This window comes from Mya arenaria, chromosome 11, assembly GCF_026914265.1.
Source record: "Mya arenaria isolate MELC-2E11 chromosome 11, ASM2691426v1".
Classification (NCBI taxonomy): Eukaryota; Metazoa; Mollusca; class Bivalvia; order Myida; family Myidae; genus Mya; species Mya arenaria.
Genome location: NC_069132.1, coordinates 22,600,901 through 22,622,938, shown reverse-complemented (window position 1 = coordinate 22,622,938; position 22,038 = coordinate 22,600,901). Strand labels below are relative to the sequence as shown.

Genomic DNA, 22,038 nt, shown 5'->3' with positions numbered 1-22,038 from the left:
ATAATTGTTATTATTTAAAAGTGAATTGGATACTGATAACATAAATGTAAAAAAGTCCAAAACACAATATCATATCATATATATATATATATATATATATATATATATATATATATATATATATATATATAAATATATATATATATATATATATATATATATATATATATATATATCTGAAATCGGACGTATTATGGTCTGTTGCCAATAAGGCGTCCTTCTTGTAGTTGTTCTATATTATGTTTCAACTCATAAACCCTTTCAAATGGTACCAAATTAATACGGATTCACCAGTCATCCAAAACTAGTGTACACCGGATACCTTAATAAACAAGGTTATAACATCACAAACAAGAACGACACAAAGTTGGTTTATTGATAAATGTTAGGGTTACCACTTTGGCACGGCCAAGAACTGGACAAAAATCAGATGACGAGATCGATTTCGAGGAGTTTTTACGAGTATATGACGGTGCCAGTCCCAACCGGAGAGTGTTCGTGGTGAGGCTTCTCAAGGCGAACGCTCTCTTGTTCTCTCAGAAAGGACACCAGTAGTAATTTCCACGCGGGAAACGAACTCTTGATTCATACATATTATCTTCACAGCTGTCTTCACAATTAAGCTTAAATATACCAGTAAGAGGTTAATCAGTTCAACTCTTACTTATTTAGACGTTTTTAAGAATTCGTTTTTCGTGAGACTTGCGTATGTACCCTAGGCTATGGTCATTTCTTCAATTATCAGACACAAGACGTTTTGAAACATATGTTTACTTCTGGTTCTCTTATTATCAGTAATACGAGGAAGCAGTTCTACTTCCTTATTCCACTTACACTCAAGGGGAGATGCGAATTTAGCTAAAGTTGTCACGGGGACATTATACATTATATGGTTATGATTATGTCATGTGACGTTTTACTTTCGAAATGCAAACCAAGTTTATTTGACTAACATCTATATTTCTAAACCTAGGTGAACATTAAGTTTTTTGCAACAACGATGACAAATTTATCTCGAAATATCTCTTTAAAATCCGAACGTGCTAGAATTAATAGTTCTACATTGATATAATAATTACCGCAACAGTGAAACATTAAGGGCATGAATAAGTAGAAATTTTAGACCCGCTACCCGATTACACGTTGGTGCAAAGGTACGCGTATACATTTCACGCCGAAGAATGCACGTCTTTCTTCATGACTTGTAACCTGTATTTTTTGTAATGTTTGTTGTATATACGTTCACTTTATAGTATAGTGTTGAAACTTTCAGGATTTGTTTTTATTTGATCTTTTAAGAATTACAAGTACACTAGAAACTGACTGTTGAACTTTTAATGAAAACGAATGTCAAATTTTAGTCACAGAAACCTCGGGAGCCTCATTACATTCCTTTAAATCAAAGATGGTTGTGTATAACCTTATGAATGGATAAATCTCAAAGTTTCTAACGTGACAAAAGTAAATTACCTTCATTCGTAAATCTCGCTTCCTAATTGAAGTTGAAGACGAATCATGAAATTCAATGTCATTATTAAGGAGTGTTAGAAATTCCAAACGTAGCTTATTTCATGCAGACTGTAAACATGACATTTACATGATTTAGAGTCATGGATGAATATTTACATGATATAGGTGAAATAATTAAACGTTTTAATGTTTTTATGTAACTATGGTTATCAAATAGACTTTCTTCCTATTTTTAGTAAAGTACACTACAAACGAAAATAGATTAGCCCTCATAGAAACACATACCAATTCGTTGAATTACTTTATAGTTCACGTTTGCGTCATGATTAGTGTAATTAGAGAGATATGTAGAGCGAAATATCGTAACAAGGGCAAGATGTTGTATTACCAGTTGCGCAGCTAGCCCTCTATTCATGTGGATTCATAATTGTGCTAGGGGGTTTGGGTGCATGTCCCCTCGGAAAAATTTAAAAAGAGACATGGTGCAATCTAGTGCATTATGGGCGTTCTGGTGAGCTTTATTTAATACTGGAAAATGGACAGTTTAAGGATCTTGTAGTCAAGTACGCATTCTGCAACTTGGCTGTTTTTTTTTATAATAATAATAATAATAATAACTTTATTTCATGAAGATAGCACATTAAGTTACATACGTATCTTCTTTACAATGTGGTTTTCAATGGATTCTATAAACGTATTAGTATACAGTTCTCATTCAAACAATAACAAACACGATGACATTCAAACACAACATATACTCAGTACAATGTTCAAAATTATAAAAGACAATAATAAATCACATTTAAACAAACAATTTTAACAGACAGTCATTCACTAAAGTCATTGTTTCGTCATAAGGTGTTTTTTTGCATTGCGTTTTAAATGCAAATGATGATGATTCGCAAATTAAAAGCGGTATTGAATTCCATACAGATTTAGCAAAATAAGTAAATGACTTTTTACCATAGTTAGTCTTATAGCAGAGGGAACTTAAATCATTATGGGTGGTAGACCGCAATGGGTAGTTTGTGTTATTGGTTTCTATCGTTATAGGCAGCAACGCGCCAGATTACAGGACACGACCAACTATACTCTATGTCTGCATATGCAGCATTCTAGAGTAAACAAACACTTAAGGGTGACCTTGACCTTAGCGGTAGGGACACCGGTCTTACACGCGACACGTCGTATTGGTATTTTAAACACATGTGGCAAGTTATTTTAAAATCTGTCCATACATGAGATAAATACAATCCAGACACGACCACCTATACTCTATGTCCTTATATGCAGCATTCCATAGTATTTAAACACTAAGTGTGACCTTGACCTTAGCGGTAGGGACACGGGTATTGCACGCGACACGTCGTATTGGTATTTTAAACACGTGTGGCAAGTTATTTTAAAATCTGTCCATACATGAGAAAGTTACAGCCCAGAAACAAACACCTATATTCTATGTCCTTATATGCAGCATTCTATAGTATTTAAACACTAAGTGTGACATTGACCTTGAAGGTAGGTACACAGGTATTGCACGTGACACGTCGTCTTGGTATGTTAAACAATATTGGCAAGTTATTTTAAAATCTGTCCATACATGAGAAAGTAACCGCCCGGACACGACCTCCTATACGCCAAGTCCTTATATGAAGCATTCCACAGTATGAAATCACTAAGTGTTGCCTTGACCTTAAAGGAATGAACAGAGGTCTTGTGCTCGACTCATCGTCTTGATATGCCGAACACATGTGGCAAATTATTATTAAGTCTATCCATAAAATAGACAGTTACAGCCCGGACACGAGAAGTTGAGCCGGACACACGGACAGCCGGACGGTGCGATTATAATATGCCCACCTTCAAGGGCATAAACAAGATTCGAGGGCATAAACAAGATTCGACAGATCTTACCTAGAATCATTGGACAGGTAACCAAATACAAATGAGAATTTAAGTTTAGAAATAGAGCTAACTCGCATCTGAATGGCTTGGCTCACAAATGAAGGAAACTATAGTTTCAGAGTTATCACGTTATTAACGCGGAAGGATGGGAAGGTTTAGTCATGTCGTCACATGGAAACCTGTGGACCAAACAGTTCTGTTTCCTGTACGCCATAGAGTTACACACGAATTTGAAATTCAAAAATGCATACAACCGGAAATGTTCTAGCTTAATGGTGAAATGTTTGAAATTATTCCAACTTATCAGATTTAGTGTTTTTACACACGTGCTACTCGGTGTTGACTAGACGCTTTTGCATACACAAGCCCACGTTCTACTTCATGTGGCATATAGACGCTTTTGCATTCACCAGACCATGTGCTACTCAGGTTGCGGGCTAGACGCTTTCACATACACAAGCCCACGTGCTATTTGGTACAGACTAGACACTTTTGCATACGCCAGCCCACGTGCTTCTTGATTTCGACTTAACGTTTTTGCATACACCAGACCACAAACTACTCAGGTTGTGGGCTTGACACTTTTACATACACCAAGTCACGTGCTTCTCAGTGCGGGCTAGACGCTTTTGCATTCACCAAACCACTGGCTTCTCGGTGCGTGCTAGACGCTTTGAAATACACCAAACCACGTGCAACTCGTTGCGGGCTAGACGCTTTTGCATACACCAAACCACGTTCTACTCGAAGCGGGCTAAGCGCCGATGGTGTGTCAGCGACAACGCGCTTATATGGTGTATACTAAATCAACATTGTTTTAAATTAATTATTTATTTCCAGCTAGTTGTATTTACAATTCACCACTATGTTTGCCATAAAGTCAATAATACACACATAGCAAGCCTAATTGGCCTCGGAGCATAAGGGCATGGAAATCCATTTTTTGCAGAAATAATAGTACATCAGAAATGTATGTTTTACAATTTTATTCAATGTTATTAACAAAATGTATCAAAATGAATAAGAACGTATTGCACCAATCCCTGAAAATGCATAAACATGGTACAATTGAACGGAATTTACTTACAAGATACGGAAATGAGCACAAATTAGCACCATTCTCGCTAGTCATGTCATTCATAAAGGCCAACTAGACAGTAATTACAGAAGTTCCATTGATGCGTGGCTTCATTCTCCCTAATCTGAAGTGAGAGCATGATCGCTAAGGCAGCGGGGGACAGCGGACACCAAGCTATCCCCGTGCACATTCCAGAACTTGTACTCCCCCGCCAGGTACTCTCGCGCTGAAAAGAAGGGATCACGTGAATAACAATAACAAGGCATGCTAAAATACCGTCCACTACCAGTAGGATCAAGTCAATAACAGACATGAAGTCAAGTGGTCTGATTATATGATGGTAAATCCTATGAAACCTGTATTGGATCCCCCCCCCAAAAAAACAACAAAAAACAACAAAGCTAAGTTATGATACATTGTGTACATGTGGTGGACATGTGTCACATATCTGAATTGATTCATGAACACCACAGTGACTTTAAAGATTGACCAAAAGACCCGTGTGTTTTTCTACAGTCAGATTTCAAAAACATTCCTTTTGTGCCAAATGTGAATGAAATGCTGGTTTGTCAACTTCGAGCTCTATTGTTAATTATGTCTCCCCCTCTCTGGGGGAGACATATTGTTTTTGCCCTGTCCGTCAGTCCGGTAGTCCGTCAGTCCGTCAGTCCGTCCGTACGTCACACTTCGTTTCCGATCGATAACTGGAAAACCGCATGACCTAGGATCACCAAACTTGGTAGGGAGGTTGGTTATGAGGTGTAGAAGATCCCTATTGTTTTTGGGGTCACTAGGTCAAAGGTCAAGGTCGCGGCGACCCCCAATGTAAACCAGAAATATTTGGACAATTGAATGAAATATGCATGGACTGAAATGACAGCTGATTTGTCATTGGATGCATATGAGGCAGGTCATCTACTGGTCATACCTAATCTTCATGTCAAGTTTGATGACCATAGGTCCGGGAATTGTTGAGTTATCACTCGGACAAGCTTTGGTCTTCCAACAGACCGACCGACATGTGCAAAGCAATTATATAACCCCTCTGCTTCGAAGGGGGGCATAATTAAACTAGATGTTCACTGAAAACTGATACTTCAACTCATGCATTTAGTGACATATAAATTTCTACTGTCTACTATATAAGACAAATATCAGAACAATACTCTTACTTTAAAACTTTACTGAAGAAAATATATCCTTGATGATCATCTATCTTAGTTTGAAACAAACATGGCACTTAGTGGATAGAGGAGCTTGAGGCAAATTTTCTCCAAAATTGCATAAGATGCACTTTACTTATGATAACTTAAGAAGGCAAATAAATGCCCAACTAAAATAGTAACATAAAAGAAAATCATTTCTATACAAACATTTATACATCAATCCCAATCATCTGTGCATGCATTAAAAAAATATGGACAATCAGAAAACCTTTTTTCAGCTTACAGTCACACTGACCTTGACCTTTGACCCACTGACCTCAAAATCAATAGGGTTCATCTGCTGGTCATGACCAATAAGCCTACCTAGTATGAGGTCCCTGGGTCAAAGCGTTCTCAAGTTATTGATCGGAAACCGTTTTTCATGTTAAGGTCACACTGACCTTGACCTTTGACCCACTGACCTCAAAATCAATAGGGTTCATCTGCTGGTCATGACCAATACACCTACCAAGTATGAGGTTCCTGGGTCAAAGCGTTCTCAAGTTATTGATCGGAAACCGTTTTTCATGTAAAGGTCACACTGACCTTGACCTTTGACCCACTGACCTCAAAATCAATAGGGTTCATCTGCTGGTGATGACCAATACACATACCAAGTATGAGGTCCCTCGGTCAAAGCGTTCTCAAGTTATTGATCGGAAACCATTTGGTATTCCGACCGACCGACAGACAGACAGACAGACAGACAGACCGACCGACATGTGCAAAACAATATACCCCACTTTTTTCAAAAGGGGGCATAAAAACATTTCCGCTCAATATCTTGACAATGGTTTGACCTAGGTTCACCAAACTTGGTAGGGAGGTTGGTCATGAGGTGTAGAAGATCCCTATTGTTTTTGGGGTCACTAGGTCAAAGGTCAAGGTCGCGGCGACCCCCAATGTAAAAAACATTTCCGCTCAATATCTTGAGAATGGTTTGACCTAGGTTCACCAAACTTGGTAGGGAGGTTGGTCGTGAGGTGTAGAGGATCCCTATTGTTTTTGGGGTCACTAGGTCAAAGGTCAAGGTCGCGGCGACCCCCAATATAAAAAACATTTCTGCTCAAAATCTTGAAAACGGTTTGACCTAGGTTCACCAAACTTGGTAGGGAGGTTGGTCATGAGGTGTAGAAGATCCCTATTGTTTTTGGGGTCACTAGGTCAAAGGTCAAGGTCGCGGCGACCCCCAATGTAAAAAACATTTCCGCTCAATATCTTGAGAATGGTTTGACCTAGGTTCACCAAACTTGGTAGGGAGGTTGATCATGAGGTTTAGAAAACTCCTATATTTTGGGGGGTCACAAGGTCAAAGGTCAACGTCGCTGTGACCTCTAATGTAAAAAAATATTTCCGTGCAATATCAGGAGAATGCTTTGATCTAGGTTCACCAAACTTTGAAGTGAGGTTGGTCATGATGTCTAGTTGATTTTGCAATCAGTTGGTCAAAGGTCAAGGTCACTGACCTTGAGGTGAAGAACCGGTTTCTGCTCAATAACTCAAGAACGTTTACACCCAGGAACTTCATACTTGGTATGCCAGTTAGTCATGACTAGTTGATGGCCCCTATTGATTTTGGGATCCATCATTGATTATTTCTCACCTACGACCACACAATGGGGGAGACATGCGCTTTTTCAAAAAAGCAATCTCTAGTTATTATTTAAAAATGCGACAGGTAATGCTCAGTTTGGGCAAAAAGCGTTAGTAACACGCTTGAAAATTGAATTATTGTAGACTTGGGTTTACAACATTTTGCTCAAATGAATTTATGCCAGTTTAGCCATTACTCATAAAAGTAAGTAAAATAATTCCATTGCAACATATCTTGAAAAAGAATGTTGCTAACATAAAATCTGTGAGTCCTCTCTAGAAAACAAAGGCACTATGTTATGCCAACTTACCACAACTGAGTTTGAATTTCATGTTGGGGGCCACCTGTATGGACTTGGCATCAATAGCGCTGCCCGACTGAGTGTAGTCCGATATCTTAAAGAACAGCTGAAACATAACACATTCATTTTGCTCACTTTTATCAAATAAAAGCATTTTTCAACTGCTGACCACATTTTTTGTGGTAGATCCGTACTACAGTGGTAACATACTTGACTGTCAATCCAGGGGTCGCAGGCTCGATGCCTGCTGCACAACTAAAAAATACTAATATTCTTCTGAATTGGATGTTAAATTGGGGTCCTTTGTGACAGTGCTATACACATTATAGAACCAGTGTAGCTCTAACCAGGGTAACATTCTGTCTGTACACTATGCTCCAAAATCCTAAAATGACTAACAAACTTATCGGAGCACTTGCCTTATGGGCAAGGCCAGAGTGCGGGTATAAACAAGCTTACATATTACCATGGCCACATTTTGGCACTTGCAAAAATTAAACAGGGCTATAAATTATGCTTTCTAGTATTTTCACTTTTAAACATTGCATATAATGCATATTATTTATTTGCATGTAAAAATTTACAATTGGACAATAAAAACAATAAATTGCAATTTGTATACACACCGTATCAATTTAGAGCACTCGGATGGCACAGACTTGTCTGAATCTGATTTACCCAATATAAAGACCAGCAAAAGGTGTTACGTGCGTCAACAATGCCCTTCGATGAGAAGCAAAATCGCTAACAAGTTGGCTTACTAGCACTATTTTTCAAATTTACAATAATGCATGATCAATGTTACAAGAGGTAAGCTAAGAAACCAACAAACCTGAGCATAAGCATTCTGCCCTGTACAGAACTCCTCCTCTAGAGTGGCTGGCCGGTCCTCCTGACTGGTACCCAGTTGTATTATGGCAGACATGGTTACCTCCCCCTGGCGTGCTGGGAACCGACTTCCTATATTCCATACTAGGGTTCTTTTATTGGCTGGCACATTCAAGGTACCATGGTTGACTGATGACTCCAGCAGGATAATGGACCCCCTGTATCAGCAATGTAACATCTCTATTTGATGTTTATAACATAAAATATATCCCTTATGGTATTTATTTTCATTATAACATTTTTTAATTTACCTACAATAGTTATACTGATGTTTGTAAATAATTACAGCTGAAGACTGAGCGAACTGCTTTCATAAGGATTTTTGTAGTAAATGTGTTTTCCACCAGTTTGATTTAAGAAATGTATGGGAAATACTCAGTATGTAAATCTTTATACTATAGTATAAAATCCTGACAAGAAATTAAGGGTTCCAATATAACCTTTTCCCAAATGGTATCTGTAGTTCACAGTAGTCAAAGTTGTTTTTAACAGCCTCACTCAGCTGTAGACTAGCCTTGACCTTGGCCCTGTCCTCCTCAACCTGCAAAGTTAACATTGATCACGTTAACAACACATGTATCTGTTTATAACCATCATAAATGGATAATGGAAACCATGCATTGTGCAGGGTAGTCATGCATGGATCATGGAAACCATACTTCTGAACAATGACTCCTAAGCTATGACAATATTTAACATATTTTCAATGGAAAACAACTAAAATTCATTTTGATAGGGGGAATTCTGTCCAGCTCTGCAAAAACATGCTTGAATAGTTTATGCGTTTTAGACATAAAGTCACCAGATATAAATAATGAAACATACCAACAGACACGTCAATAAGTAAAAACACTATGAACATTCAAGAAAAATGGCATTTTGGACCAATCACACATGGCAACAGTGTACTATTACTTTATTTTTGTTAATTTTACTTAAAAAAGGAACATAAATTTGTGTCAACAAATCCATAAGAATATATCTGGGCAATGGCACTTAAGTTGTATGTTATAACTTTTTACATGTAAAGAACACAAAATTGAATGTTCATGTAAGCTCAAAAGCCTGCTTTGCCAAATTATGAAAATTGATTTAAAAAAAAATACATTAAAAAATGTCTGTATGTTATTGTTTTTTCCAGTTAAAAAAGGGGCCTAACTGGACAATTAGTAAAGTCAAATGTATGGCCATGATGTTATGCTTGTTTATTCCAGCAAAAAGTGTACAAAGTTTTATTTTAATATCTTTAATCTATTTTAACACTACGACAAGGCCGACGAACAACAGACAAACTAAATATGTTCCATTTCAAGCTAATAATGGATGCTGAGAAAAAGCCCAGACTAAAGAGACATTTTGTATCAAACAGAAAGACAAATGGAAGGACAAGAAAGGTGACAATATGTTTACACAAAAAGTTGGTGACGAGCATAAAAATGTGTATCATTCACTTACAAACATTTCAAAGCTACCGGTAATGGGTGGTCGGGATGGCTTTTCTGCTGTATAGTGACACAGGGTGAACATCTCTAGTGGTGGTGTGAAACGCAACCTCCGGGGTATTGCTCGATCCCGACCTGAATGGACAAGAGCTTTTAGTGCAATGTATATATTATAGTTTATTAAGTAAAGTGACACATAATGCAGATAAACATTTCAAGGGGCTGGGTGAAAATCAAAAACTTATTCAATACACTATAAAATAAGCCATGAAGATAACATTATCCGCGAGTATTAAAAGGCCAGGACTTAAATATGATATTATTTCAAGAATAGTCAAAACAATTGACATGCAAATTAAAAGGAAATAACATTATTTTTGTTATTCAGCATTATATACTTTGGTGATAATCGATATGGCACTAGACGTCAAATGATGAATATTGATTGATTTATTATTCAATATAAGGTTTTTCAGCTTATTTTTACATGTACTTCATGAAGGGTCTTAAAAAACTAACGTACTGTAGTTATCTTTAATATATATATAATCATCTATACGTTTCTGCATTTTTCTATGTAATATTCAAAAAGAAGATGGTGTAATTTGTGATTGTTTTTTATCTTTATTGGTGAGAAATATTTGGTCGCTTAATGTTGGTTTATTTTTTTTGCATTTTATGAAACATGGATGCAGTAAATCTATCAAACATTTACAAATCAATAATTGGTGGGGCCAAATATCTAACATGACATTAAACTCATCTGTCTATGCACATTCGTTTTATATTCAAGTGTTCACATCAAAGGGAGATATATTGCTGCAAATAATCTGTATGCTACTCAAGTAATTTTCTTAAAAAAATATGTAATAAAGTCTTTACATTAAGACAACTATAAATTAATTGATCGATTTTCATCCCCACATGTCGAGTCTTTTTCTGCCGCCTCTTAAATTTTATTGTTACAAGTAAAAATGTTGAACTGGGCTCTGTTTATCAGTCCAGGAATGTCCAGGAGCGGCATCTATTTGTACAATCACTTGTTAAAAAGGAGAATTGGTATGGTTTTCATGGTATAAAACTAGATACACATGTATATGGACCCTCATGCAATAAGAGAGAGCATGAACACATATTCAACAGTGAAAAGATCATCAAAGAAAGATAAGATAAATGAAGAAATAAAATGTCTTCACCCTTTTCCCATTGAAAAAGATTTGGATGAAAATCTAGCAATTAATTTATATTGGCCTAATGGAATAAGATTTCAGGAAAACACATAACTGTTAATCTTATATAAAATACAGGTTAATTGTCTTAAGTGATTGTTTGCTAATTTTGTGAGTTCAATACGGTATAATAACCAATAAAATCTTTTTTTAGAACATTAACTAATAAAAGGTAATGGTAGGCATTCCTTTCAATCTGGTATTTATACTTTGTCATTAGATAACTCACATTTCAATTATCGAAATAATTTTTAAAGTGCCTGAATTCATTTACATTTAATTTTAAAAAGTAATCAGATCCTTTTTCTAGCTAAAAACATTAATCAAACTAATAATCATGTTGTTTTTTTACATAGAAAGTGAACACATTGTGCACAATAAGTAGCTTCAGGTTTTGAAAACGTAGCTTTAGTGTAGCTTGAAAAATGCAAGCATGCTGAACTTGTTAAAGGCTGAACTCTACTCCATGAGCAGGCTTTACTTTACCCCCAAGATAAACTTTCTACCTCAAAAGGGAACATTTTCCATATTTTTAAAAATATAATTTCAATCTTTATAACAATTTTACATAAGAAAATGAGTCAAGACATCATTACATGAAAAAATTCATAATTCTAATCAATCAATTTTACAGTTATATTTTAATGATTTCATTATCATCTTAATCATACGATTAAAATATTAAAGAGTTTTACCATATCTATCATAATCTTAAATAGATTTTACAGTAATTCATTATAGTTTTAACCCAGGCCTTCAATGAACATGAATTACAACTATCAAACATGTTACATGATTAATCAAAATGAATAATATTACCAAAGTGACTAGAAATTATAATCTCATTCACAAAAAAGAACACATTGCTTGAAAATTTTCATATTTTATAAGGCCATTTTTAATCTATTACCACACATCAATATTCCACACAGAAGCCCCAAAATTTGACAATAAATTGTTGAATAATTTGTCAATTATACATTCATGTAACCTTGTCGTGAAATATGTTGTAAACAAATCATAAAAAGTCATAATTCATGTATAACATGTTAAATGTATTTACTCAAATGGCGTGGTACGAATAATTTTATTTAAATATGAAATGCATGAAGTATGAGGGGCATAGCTAGTCCATTTTTGATAAGCAGGCACATACCTAGAGCAGTTCAGGGGGCTGAAGCCCCAATTAATTTGTGTAAACGTAGGGATAATGGATATAAATTTTTATACCAACAGTCTTATTTCTGGTTAGTTTTTGTTTTTCTAAGGCCTTTTGGGCTAGCGGAAGCTATGCTGCTGACTCGGGGAAACATTAGTCAAAATTTCCAATAACTACAAATAAAGTGGGCATATCTATGGTGAGGCATGTTTAGAAGGCTAGAAGTACTTTACAGTTCTTTCTCTGTAAAATATTATTATCTGCTACGATGTCAAATCGTACGAATTTCAATAATTTAAATTAAAAAACATGTCTACTTGTTGTGTTTCACATGATTCTGTGATAAAATTCACATACCCTCCTCAAGGATGTAGGCATCGGCACTCTGCACACATGGGTGTATAAGCAGGTGGTTGATGGGTGTGACCTCACCCTCAGTTGCCTGGGAGATTGTCATGGTAACGGTTGGCGTGTGTCCCTCCAGCTCCGCCTTGCAGGTCACTGTGCCATACACTTCCCAGACATCCTCAACATTCTCCCTGTCATACTGGATGGGAGAAATAAGACCCATTGAAAAACATAAATTAACTTCACTGTCCAACAATCTATATAACAAGAGCTGTCACAGAGACAGCGCGCTCGACTATTCCGCCGCTTTTCAGTGTAAGGATTGAAAAGTTTTGGCAAAACATGCATGGATCACTGTTAGATTAGATTTCAATGCAATACATGATGTGCTGAGATATTAGCATTAATGTATTTACATGGAACATTTTAACCGGATTTTTTTAATCTAATAATAAAGGGCCATTATTGGCAAAATACAGTTATCTAACTTGATTATTCAATTACGTTGGGTGGTTGAATACCATCGTATAAAGTCTCAATGCAATACATCAAGTAATTGCTGAGATTTTATCCTATGTGTGCTAACATGCAAGCCCTTAACCAGAATTTAGTCGCATAATAAAGGGGCAAAAATTATATAATATGAAAGATAGATTTATCTTACTTGATTAAAGAAGAAGGTTAAATGGTTAGGAGCATGTGTGTAAAGTTTCAATGCAATACATGATGTATTTGCTGAGGTATTGACTTAAAAGTGGTAACAAGCAAAACCTTAACCAGAATTTCTATGTCTAAAAAAGAGGCCATTTTTTTAATATAATGCAAACTAGAGTTATCTAACTTTGTTAATTAAGTAGGTTGGATGCTTGAGTACCATTGTATAAAGTCTCAATGCATACCTCAAGTAGTTGTTGAGATATTAACCTTTGTGTGCTTGCACGCAAAACCTTAACCAGAATATCTAAGTTGAATAATAAAGGGCCATTATTTAAATTAAATGCAAACAAGAGTTATCTAACTTGTTCAATTAAGTAGGTTGGATGGTTGAGTATCATTGTATCAAGTCTCAATGCAAAACCTCAAGAAGTTGCTGAGATATTAACCTATGTGTGCTTGCACGCAAAACCTTAACCAGAATTTCTAAGATGAATAATAAAGGGCCATTATTTAAATTAAATGCAAACAAAAGTTATCTAACTTGTTTAATTAAGTAGGTTGGATGGTTGAGTATCATTGTATCAAGTCTCAATGCAATACCTCAAGCAGTTGCTGAGATATTAACCAATGTGTGCTTGCACGCAAAACCTTAACCAGAATTTCTAAGTCGAATAATAAAGGCCTATTATTTGCATTAAATGCAAACTAGAGTTATCTTACTTAGTTAATTAAGTAGGTTGGATGGTTCAGTGCCACTGTATAAAGTCTCAATGCAATACCTCAAGTAGTTGCTGAGATATAAACCTATGTGTGCTTGCACCCAAAACCTTAACCAGGATTTCTAAGTTGAATAATAAAGGGCAATTATTTGCATTACACTCATAACCTTAACCCGAATTTCTAAGTCGAATAATTAAGGCCTATTATTTGCATTAAATGTAAATTAAAGTGTTCTAACTTGGTTAATTAAGTAGGTTGGAAGGTTGAGTACCACTGTATAAAGTCTCAATGCAATACCTCAAGTAGTTGCTGAGATATTAACCTATATGTGTGCTTGCATGTAAAACCTTAACCAAGGTGTGACGCTAACGCCGACGCTTGAGTGAGAAGTATAGCTCTTAGACCCATAGCATAATTAACTTTATACTTACATCATTGTTGCAAAGTTAAAAGCATAAGGTTTCATCTCCTATTATATTTTTTTTTACTTAAAGCCATCATGCTTTTACCCCTCGTCTGTGGACCAGCTTCCAGTTTTGGCAATACAAAAATAAAAACATAAAAGCCATTACATGTCATTAACCACAAATAGGACAATTTGCACGTTGGGTCTGATATATTTGGAAATAAGAAGCATTTAAGGTTGCATACAACATGTACAAAAATACCATTTCCAGGATCTGGTATTCAGTTTTTTGGGGGTTCACAGTTCTTCTGATGAAATTTCAACAACTATTAAAAGTCCCAAGTGTTGTATTAAGTTACTTGTTCTTTACGAATAAAGGCTGTGTTTTTCTAAGAAATTAAAATACTGCTTGAATTATTCATCATTATTAAAAAATTATTGTCTGATTACAAATTGATATAAACTTGCATCAAGTTGCCATTGTGCATTTTTTTGATTTTAATAAAATCTAATAAAACAAACAGCAATTATGAATCTTAACTCAAAACTGGTGGATGACGATATATATCTTTTGAATGTACATGACTTAACCCAGACAGAAAATAATGCATCTTGTAATTAATTTTAATGGTTATCAATTCCCAACCTTCACACAACAATTCAGGAAATATTCTCTAATTATGCACACTTTCTTGTATTAAAATGTATACAATCAATTTACCTGAACAACACAGTATTTGAATTAAATAATCATCAATCGTTTTTCATGAAATGAAACTGGTTTCAACTGGAAAACTGAATATAATAATTATTCATTTTATTTTCTTGAGACTGTTAAACTCATTAAAAAAATGCAACAAGTGTATTAAATGTAAAAACAGTCCGAAAGTATAATCAAATCATACCACTTTGTTAAGAGCTGTAAACCACTTTCGTTTGAATAACAATAAACTGCTCTTTTTGAGTAAGGCCAATATAAAAAAATGGGAGGAGATGATACAGACCAGAGTTCAACATTTTTGTTTGAATCAATAAAATTTCAGGGGCAGTGGAAAAAGAAGGGGTGGGCAGGGATGAAAATCTAGCAATTCATTTATGTAGGCCTAATACACAGGCTTGACAAATTGGTATTAAGATCAAATGAGAGACTTGTGTAAAGTATTTCCCATCAGGTTGAAGTAGGGCATACACTCTAGGTTGAGTTTTTCTTTATATAATAATACAATGAAAACTACAGGGGCCAGCCCAGTTGTCAAAAAATCCAAAAATGAATTATGTGTAGATGCACAAGGCAAGGGCCCAAAGGACAAGGAGCTACAGACACTTATGTATAAACATCACATTTATATAATGTCATATTGGTGGCAAAAGCCTTAGTTGTAAACCCTGCATCAGACAGTCTCAGGTTTGACCTCTTAGTCAATGACTGTATCTAATGTTTTGCTATTCAAGCAAATGGTATAATTTAGCTGATCTAAAACTGCACAACTATACATGTTTGCCTCTATAACAATTTATTATGATATCACATGATGCATGTTACTTGTTTAAAAGTGCAATTTAAATATGTCTTAACTTTATGGATAAGAATTCATCCTGACAGTGTCTGGGTTCTTGAGTAAAGTGTACTTATATTGCAATAATCAGATACATTGGGGAATAATAACGTAGGCAGAGCGCACTCAACTTCGCCACCAAAAAGCCACTAATACTTTGACAACAATTCCAATTTTATTCCCCCAGGAGATCAGGATAAGATATAAAAGAACACAATTATTATTTTAAGAAATGCAGTGTCACAAAAGTCTCAGCAACATGTTTAAATATTACCTCAGACAATTGCAAAGCATTTTCCTACAGCAAGCTATTACACAGCAGATTGTAACATCAATCAACGCCACAGGACTGTGTATCATGATGACAGCAGTAGGCACAGTTTTGTACAACTGTACAAGGGCATATTACAAGCTAGACCAATATACCTGGGTGGAGCAGACAAATACAGGTCAAACTACAAGCTAGACAAACATACCTGGGTGGAGCGGACATGTTCAGTGATGGCCAGATACATCTGGTTTTTTCCACGATGGCTGGCTGAACGCCATGAGGGCTGCTGTAAACATATTGAATAACTTCAAACATTAACAACTGAATCACACAACCTCATCCTACCTTTCATCACACCAGTAAAAAAATTTCATCTTATGGTCGTAAACACATTTGAACAATTACAATATGCAGAATGTGAATCAGCTTTTTTTCTTTTGCAACATTACAAAATCCAACTCACGAAATATTGTACAATGCTTATGTTAATGCAAGCAAAACATATACTAAATAATTATTTGAAATCAGAAAAGGGAAAACATCAGAGTATTTACATTCAAAATTCAAATCATAAAGGGATATCCTTTTGCTGGACTTGGCTTCAAACATATACTATAGTCTTCTACTACTACTACTACTACTACTACTAGAAGCTACCTTCAGCGATTTGCTTGCTGCTGTGAACTTGTTGCTGACTTTGGCAAGGACGGAATCCACAGAAGTATCTACCACCGAGCCATAAGGTGCAGCATGGGACAAGAATGCATACAGGTCACTCGTCCTCTGCTCAACCTTCATAGAGATACAAGAACATTCAGTAACCAAACCTTTAAGGATGTTTGTATTGATCAGTATTGAAGAAAAGAATTATTACACAACTTGATCAAATGAATATGCATGGACCACATCTTCCAAACATGTAGGGACCACATTGCCCCACCACATGTAGGGACCACATTGCCCCCCCCCCCCTCCAAAGTACCAACCAAGCCTAGTTCTTTAGGAGCTTAACTTTCAAATTCATGAGCATCCGTTAATGCAAAATATTAAATCTGCATGCTAAAAGCTCTCTAAGAATAAATTTAATTTTATGAGTTATGGTAATTATAGATAATTGAATATTCTACTTTTGATAAATTATGAGTCTATACAATCTTTCTATTATCATTTACTATTCATACATTTTACAAAAGATTTCACACAAACGTTTTTGATATACAAAAAACCCAGTATATTACCTCATTTGGTGCTGTGTTTCGAAGGAAGTCCATAAGCGCACAAAGCAATGTAAAACCAACTGTAACCCCTGGACTGTAATGCAAGAATAGTATCTTAATAAACTCAATGGGACATCACATAGCAGCATAAACATCTTTAAAAGCAATTTGTGTCCTCCTTTTTTCACTTTGTGTGTAATTGCACCATGATGTTTTTTTTAAATTTTATTCTCTGAACAATAGTCATGTATGTTTCAATTATAAAGCCCAGCTTCTCTACTAATAACATAATACCTTGGTCTGATGCTCATGCAACATGATAAAAACATATGAATTTTTTTCCTACTGCACTTGTCTGAGCCATTTATATGATGAGATATTCAGTTTAGAACTGCTGTAAGTCTCACATGTCTATGAGTGGTGGCTTGGGATTGAGGCTTTGTGGCACAAATGGCAAACAACAAAACAGCAGCTGGGGCTGTAAACAATAGTTAAAAAGATTGAATATCTTTACAAAAGCAATCAGTCATCGAAATTAAACATTTGGATGAACAGGCCCAAATTCTTATACTATTGTTTAGCATCAAATTTTTTAACAAGCCCTCCTACATGTATATAAAATTAAGAATTCAGAGGGCTTGCGGGCTTGTGTTAATTTCGACTGCTGAGCAATATGAAGAAACTTTGATTACAAAATTAACACTAAAGATAAACATTTACCTTATCCATTACTCTTTGTATTTGTAAGAAGGTCAAGGTCACTATTTCATTTTTTGTTGAGATTATAAGTTTTAGAACGCAAACTGCTTTTACTATGTAAATAAGAAGCAAACTGTCATAACTATGAAATGAACAAGTTAATTTTGTAACTAATTTGACTAGGCTTACCTGTTCAACAATAACGAGAGGCCATAGCTTACCAGCCCCTGTGTTGACTTCATACACTGGTTTCTCCTGCACCTGTCTACAGCTGTCCCTCTCACAAACATACTGTAACACAGGACACTATACATGTAAATATACATAGAGCATCAACTCATAATTTATACAATGTATTTACCAAGATGTTCTACTTACCAGTAGGTTATAAATATAAATAAACATCAGGCCTAAAAAAAAAAAAATGTCTGTTTCGGGTAACCCGACCCTACCTATAAAAATGCGCCGACCCTTACTATTTTTTTCCGATTCTGAGCAAAAAAAATATTTGTTACCGAATAGAGAGTAACAAAGGGCGGATAAATGCAGATTTTAATCAGAATTATTGTTTATATGATAAAACAAAGTCAGGCAATGACAGTAATGTAGGAAAAACTGCCATGTGCAAGAAAACATTCTGAACTTACGACAGATTTTGAAAAAATAAAATAAAAAAAATCCCTACCTACACTACCTAGAAATTTTGGGAAGGTTACCCTAAACAAACAATTATTTTTTGTTGGCCTCATGATAATGATGATATCAATCTCAAACATTAACACTATAATGACCCAAAAACATAAAACATTTACAATCAAGAGACGGTTAACTTTGCAAGCTTCTAAATATATAAATGTTCTTCATCTTATACTCATTTTTATTTATATTATTACAAAATGTAACATATATAAATTGTATAAATATATACCAAATCACTGCCTTTTTGGTCCATCAAAGCAAGTTCATGACATATAGCCTTTGCAAAGTCTGGATTTGCCGGGATAGGAACATAACTGTCCCCACTCAGAAGTTTGCTTTTTTTAATAAAAGGTTGATACCACCTGAAAAGTAACTACAGTTAAAAATATACCAGTATTCTACGGATTCAGTGTTATATAAGTTTAAATTGCCATATCATTAGTCATGTTGCATCATTAATGATTAATATTATTATAAAAATTGCAAAATCAAAACTATCTTCTTCAAAATTATATTACAATACATGCATATGGTATATAAACAATATGTTAACATAGCATATTCATTAATACAATATGAAATTTTGTTAATATATTTTTTTCATTTCATTTATAAATATCATGATGTTTTATTCAGATGTTTCTGAACTTCTTACTAACATACTTCTTTTAGAATTTCTATAGTGGATCAGTGGACCGAGTTCATTGAAAGGCTGTAAATTTCTCATTTATAGTTTTAAGGTTTGCAATCATGGCTTCTTCCTTCTTCAATGAAGTAGCCAGAATAATTATGATTTGCTAACTGAGAAAGCTTCTGACAACAAGGCCACCAAAATCTCTTATCAAATGACGTTATGAAGACACCGTTCAAGTAGGTTAACAAGCAGTTCATAAATGCACTTTGTCATATTGTAGAGACATTTGTGCCAACACTAAGAAAGAAGAAGTGTTTTTTAATTTTTTTAGGTAACATACTAATAAATACTTGATTTGTCAAGTTTTTGCTAAGGTTGATGCTTTTTGCACTAGGAAGCTGCTGCTGGTGACACAAAGGCAATACCTTACCTAACTTATTTTCTTCGAAAAAACAGACAAGCTAATAAAATTGCATAAAAATTCATGTTCAATCATAGAATTGTTCTGTCCATTCATACTAAATCGTCATAAAATTAGAATCAAGATCAACCACAACCATCCCTGTCTACCTTGTTAAGGACATGAAAATGGAGCTGGCCAATTATCATTATACTGGTTTGGGTCCTAATCCATACAGTTCACAAATCTTGAACACCTGTTAAAACATGGGTTAGTAACATCAATAACTTCATAATCAACATATAGATCAAAACTGATGCTTGCTTTAGCAAGGTTCATCTTCTTCCTGACTACCAACTTTTGGTACAAAACAATTTGTACGTGAAGATTTGCCATATCAAAAATCGCAAAAAAATCTGTCAACGTACAATTATTTGGACTAAAATAAAGTCTAAATGTCATGAGACTGTTTATGACTAATGAAGTTTGAAGTCAATACCTCAAAGACTTTTCAAATAATGCCCTGGACAGGATTGACCAGACGCACAAGCACACGCCCTAACCAACACAAACTCTTAACATGTACTATTTCTATATCCCCTTCACTTTCAGCCATGGATAAAAACCCACTTATTTTCTTTTACATATTCAAATGTTATGGTAAAAAATCAAGATAACATTTTTAGAATGGTGTATTATATCAGGAAAAAAGAAAACTGTTTAAAAATGACTGTATCAAATTTTCAGCATAAAATGGAACAATTGTGAACCTATCATTTGGCATATTTTAAATGATTGAGACAACAACACTCAAATACAATGGTCAAAGAAATCAAAATTGTTTGGTCGTTTATAATTGGGCCTTCAACATGTAAGCCTGAATATTGGGATGGCAGCCCCTCATCTACTCTTCCGTAGCATCAGACTCACTCCAAACGTACACAGTTCGTTTCCATTTGTAGCAATGCCAAAGGCATTTGGTTAAACAACAATTTACCTAGAAAACACAACTTCTGCATTGGATTTTGATCCCCGTTTGGGAGTTTGCACGATCCAAATAGCCTGCAAACTCATTTCCGTGTCATAATTCCAACGGAGGCCAACTCTGGACGCCAAAGCCTTATTTTCGGATGTTATCTTTCATTTCGCAGGTCTTTTAGTCACATCTTAAAATTTCGTTTACTTTTTAATGCGAATTTGTTATGCAGAGGAGTTAACTCTAAGTTTATACATGAATGTTTATTACCTTTGTGGACAAAAATAAAAATTCGACTAAGCGGACTCATATTTCATTAACAAAGGATAAACACCACTATGTCTTTGGTTCGGTAGCGGCTACTTCCCCTGAATAGTAATCAACCATATCCCGTATGATGTATAATTATGTATCGAGAGGATAAATATGAAGCATTAAGAAAATAATAATAATTAATTGATGTTGTTTATGTTTACCCTAAGATGATATATTACAGATGATATATTCCTTATAAAGTGACTTAACTTAATGCTAACCGATATTTAGTTACAGCAAGTTTCGGTACACACTGACCTATACAATTTGGCATAAATTTAAGCTGAAACTTTCCACACTTAAAATGATAGATGAGGAGGAATATGAGAATTATATTGAATGTCTTCATTAGTGCAAATCGCAAACATATGTAAATGTTCTCTATTTTTAACGAGGCATGTAATCAGAGAGACGTGTACTTGTATTACACCGCTTTAAAAACAAGCTAGGATGTGAACTTAACTTTTGAGAGTAATCGTTAGTTATTTTCATTCACGGGGTGTAGGAACTTTGGAAAAGACACAACATGCACGACTCTTCACGGTGATTAAATAGGAAATAATAGGTACTGAAGTTCACTTCATACACCTTTCTTCTAGTATTTTAACTGTGACCTTTCATCAGAATGCACGTTGATGTTGTCTTGATCAGAATATGACCCACGTGTATTCAGTACTTATACACTCAAGGTAAGATTTGCTTCGATTCATGTCGGTTTTAGCAAACGAAAAACAGTTTGAAGCTATTTTCCGACACATGTTTGAAGGTGCAGGCGACATTGAGCAGCTTACATACTTCAAAGTAAAATATTTGCCGGTTACAGGTTTTGGGTTGGCGGTTCAACTTTTTTACTTTTATGGTTTCATCAG

The 22,038-nt window shown here is 35.0% G+C and overlaps 1 protein-coding gene across 1 annotated transcript; it reads right to left on the bottom strand.

Moving 5' to 3' along the window:
• Positions 1–4,346: 4,346 nt before the first annotated feature.
• LOC128209728 (AP-5 complex subunit mu-1-like) lies at positions 4,347–21,027 on the bottom strand. Its single transcript, XM_052913902.1, has 13 exons — positions 20,876–21,027; positions 19,074–19,206; positions 18,335–18,436; positions 17,854–17,924; positions 17,468–17,540; positions 16,887–17,021; positions 16,435–16,515; positions 12,629–12,818; positions 9,897–10,018; positions 8,882–8,982; positions 8,386–8,599; positions 7,563–7,659; positions 4,347–4,679 (listed from the first exon to the last, which is right to left on the bottom strand). Exons 1-13 carry the CDS (start codon positions 20,950–20,952, stop codon positions 4,573–4,575), a joined length of 1,503 nt encoding a protein of 500 aa, XP_052769862.1. The 5' UTR covers positions 20,953–21,027; the 3' UTR covers positions 4,347–4,572.
• Positions 21,028–22,038: the final 1,011 nt, after the last annotated feature.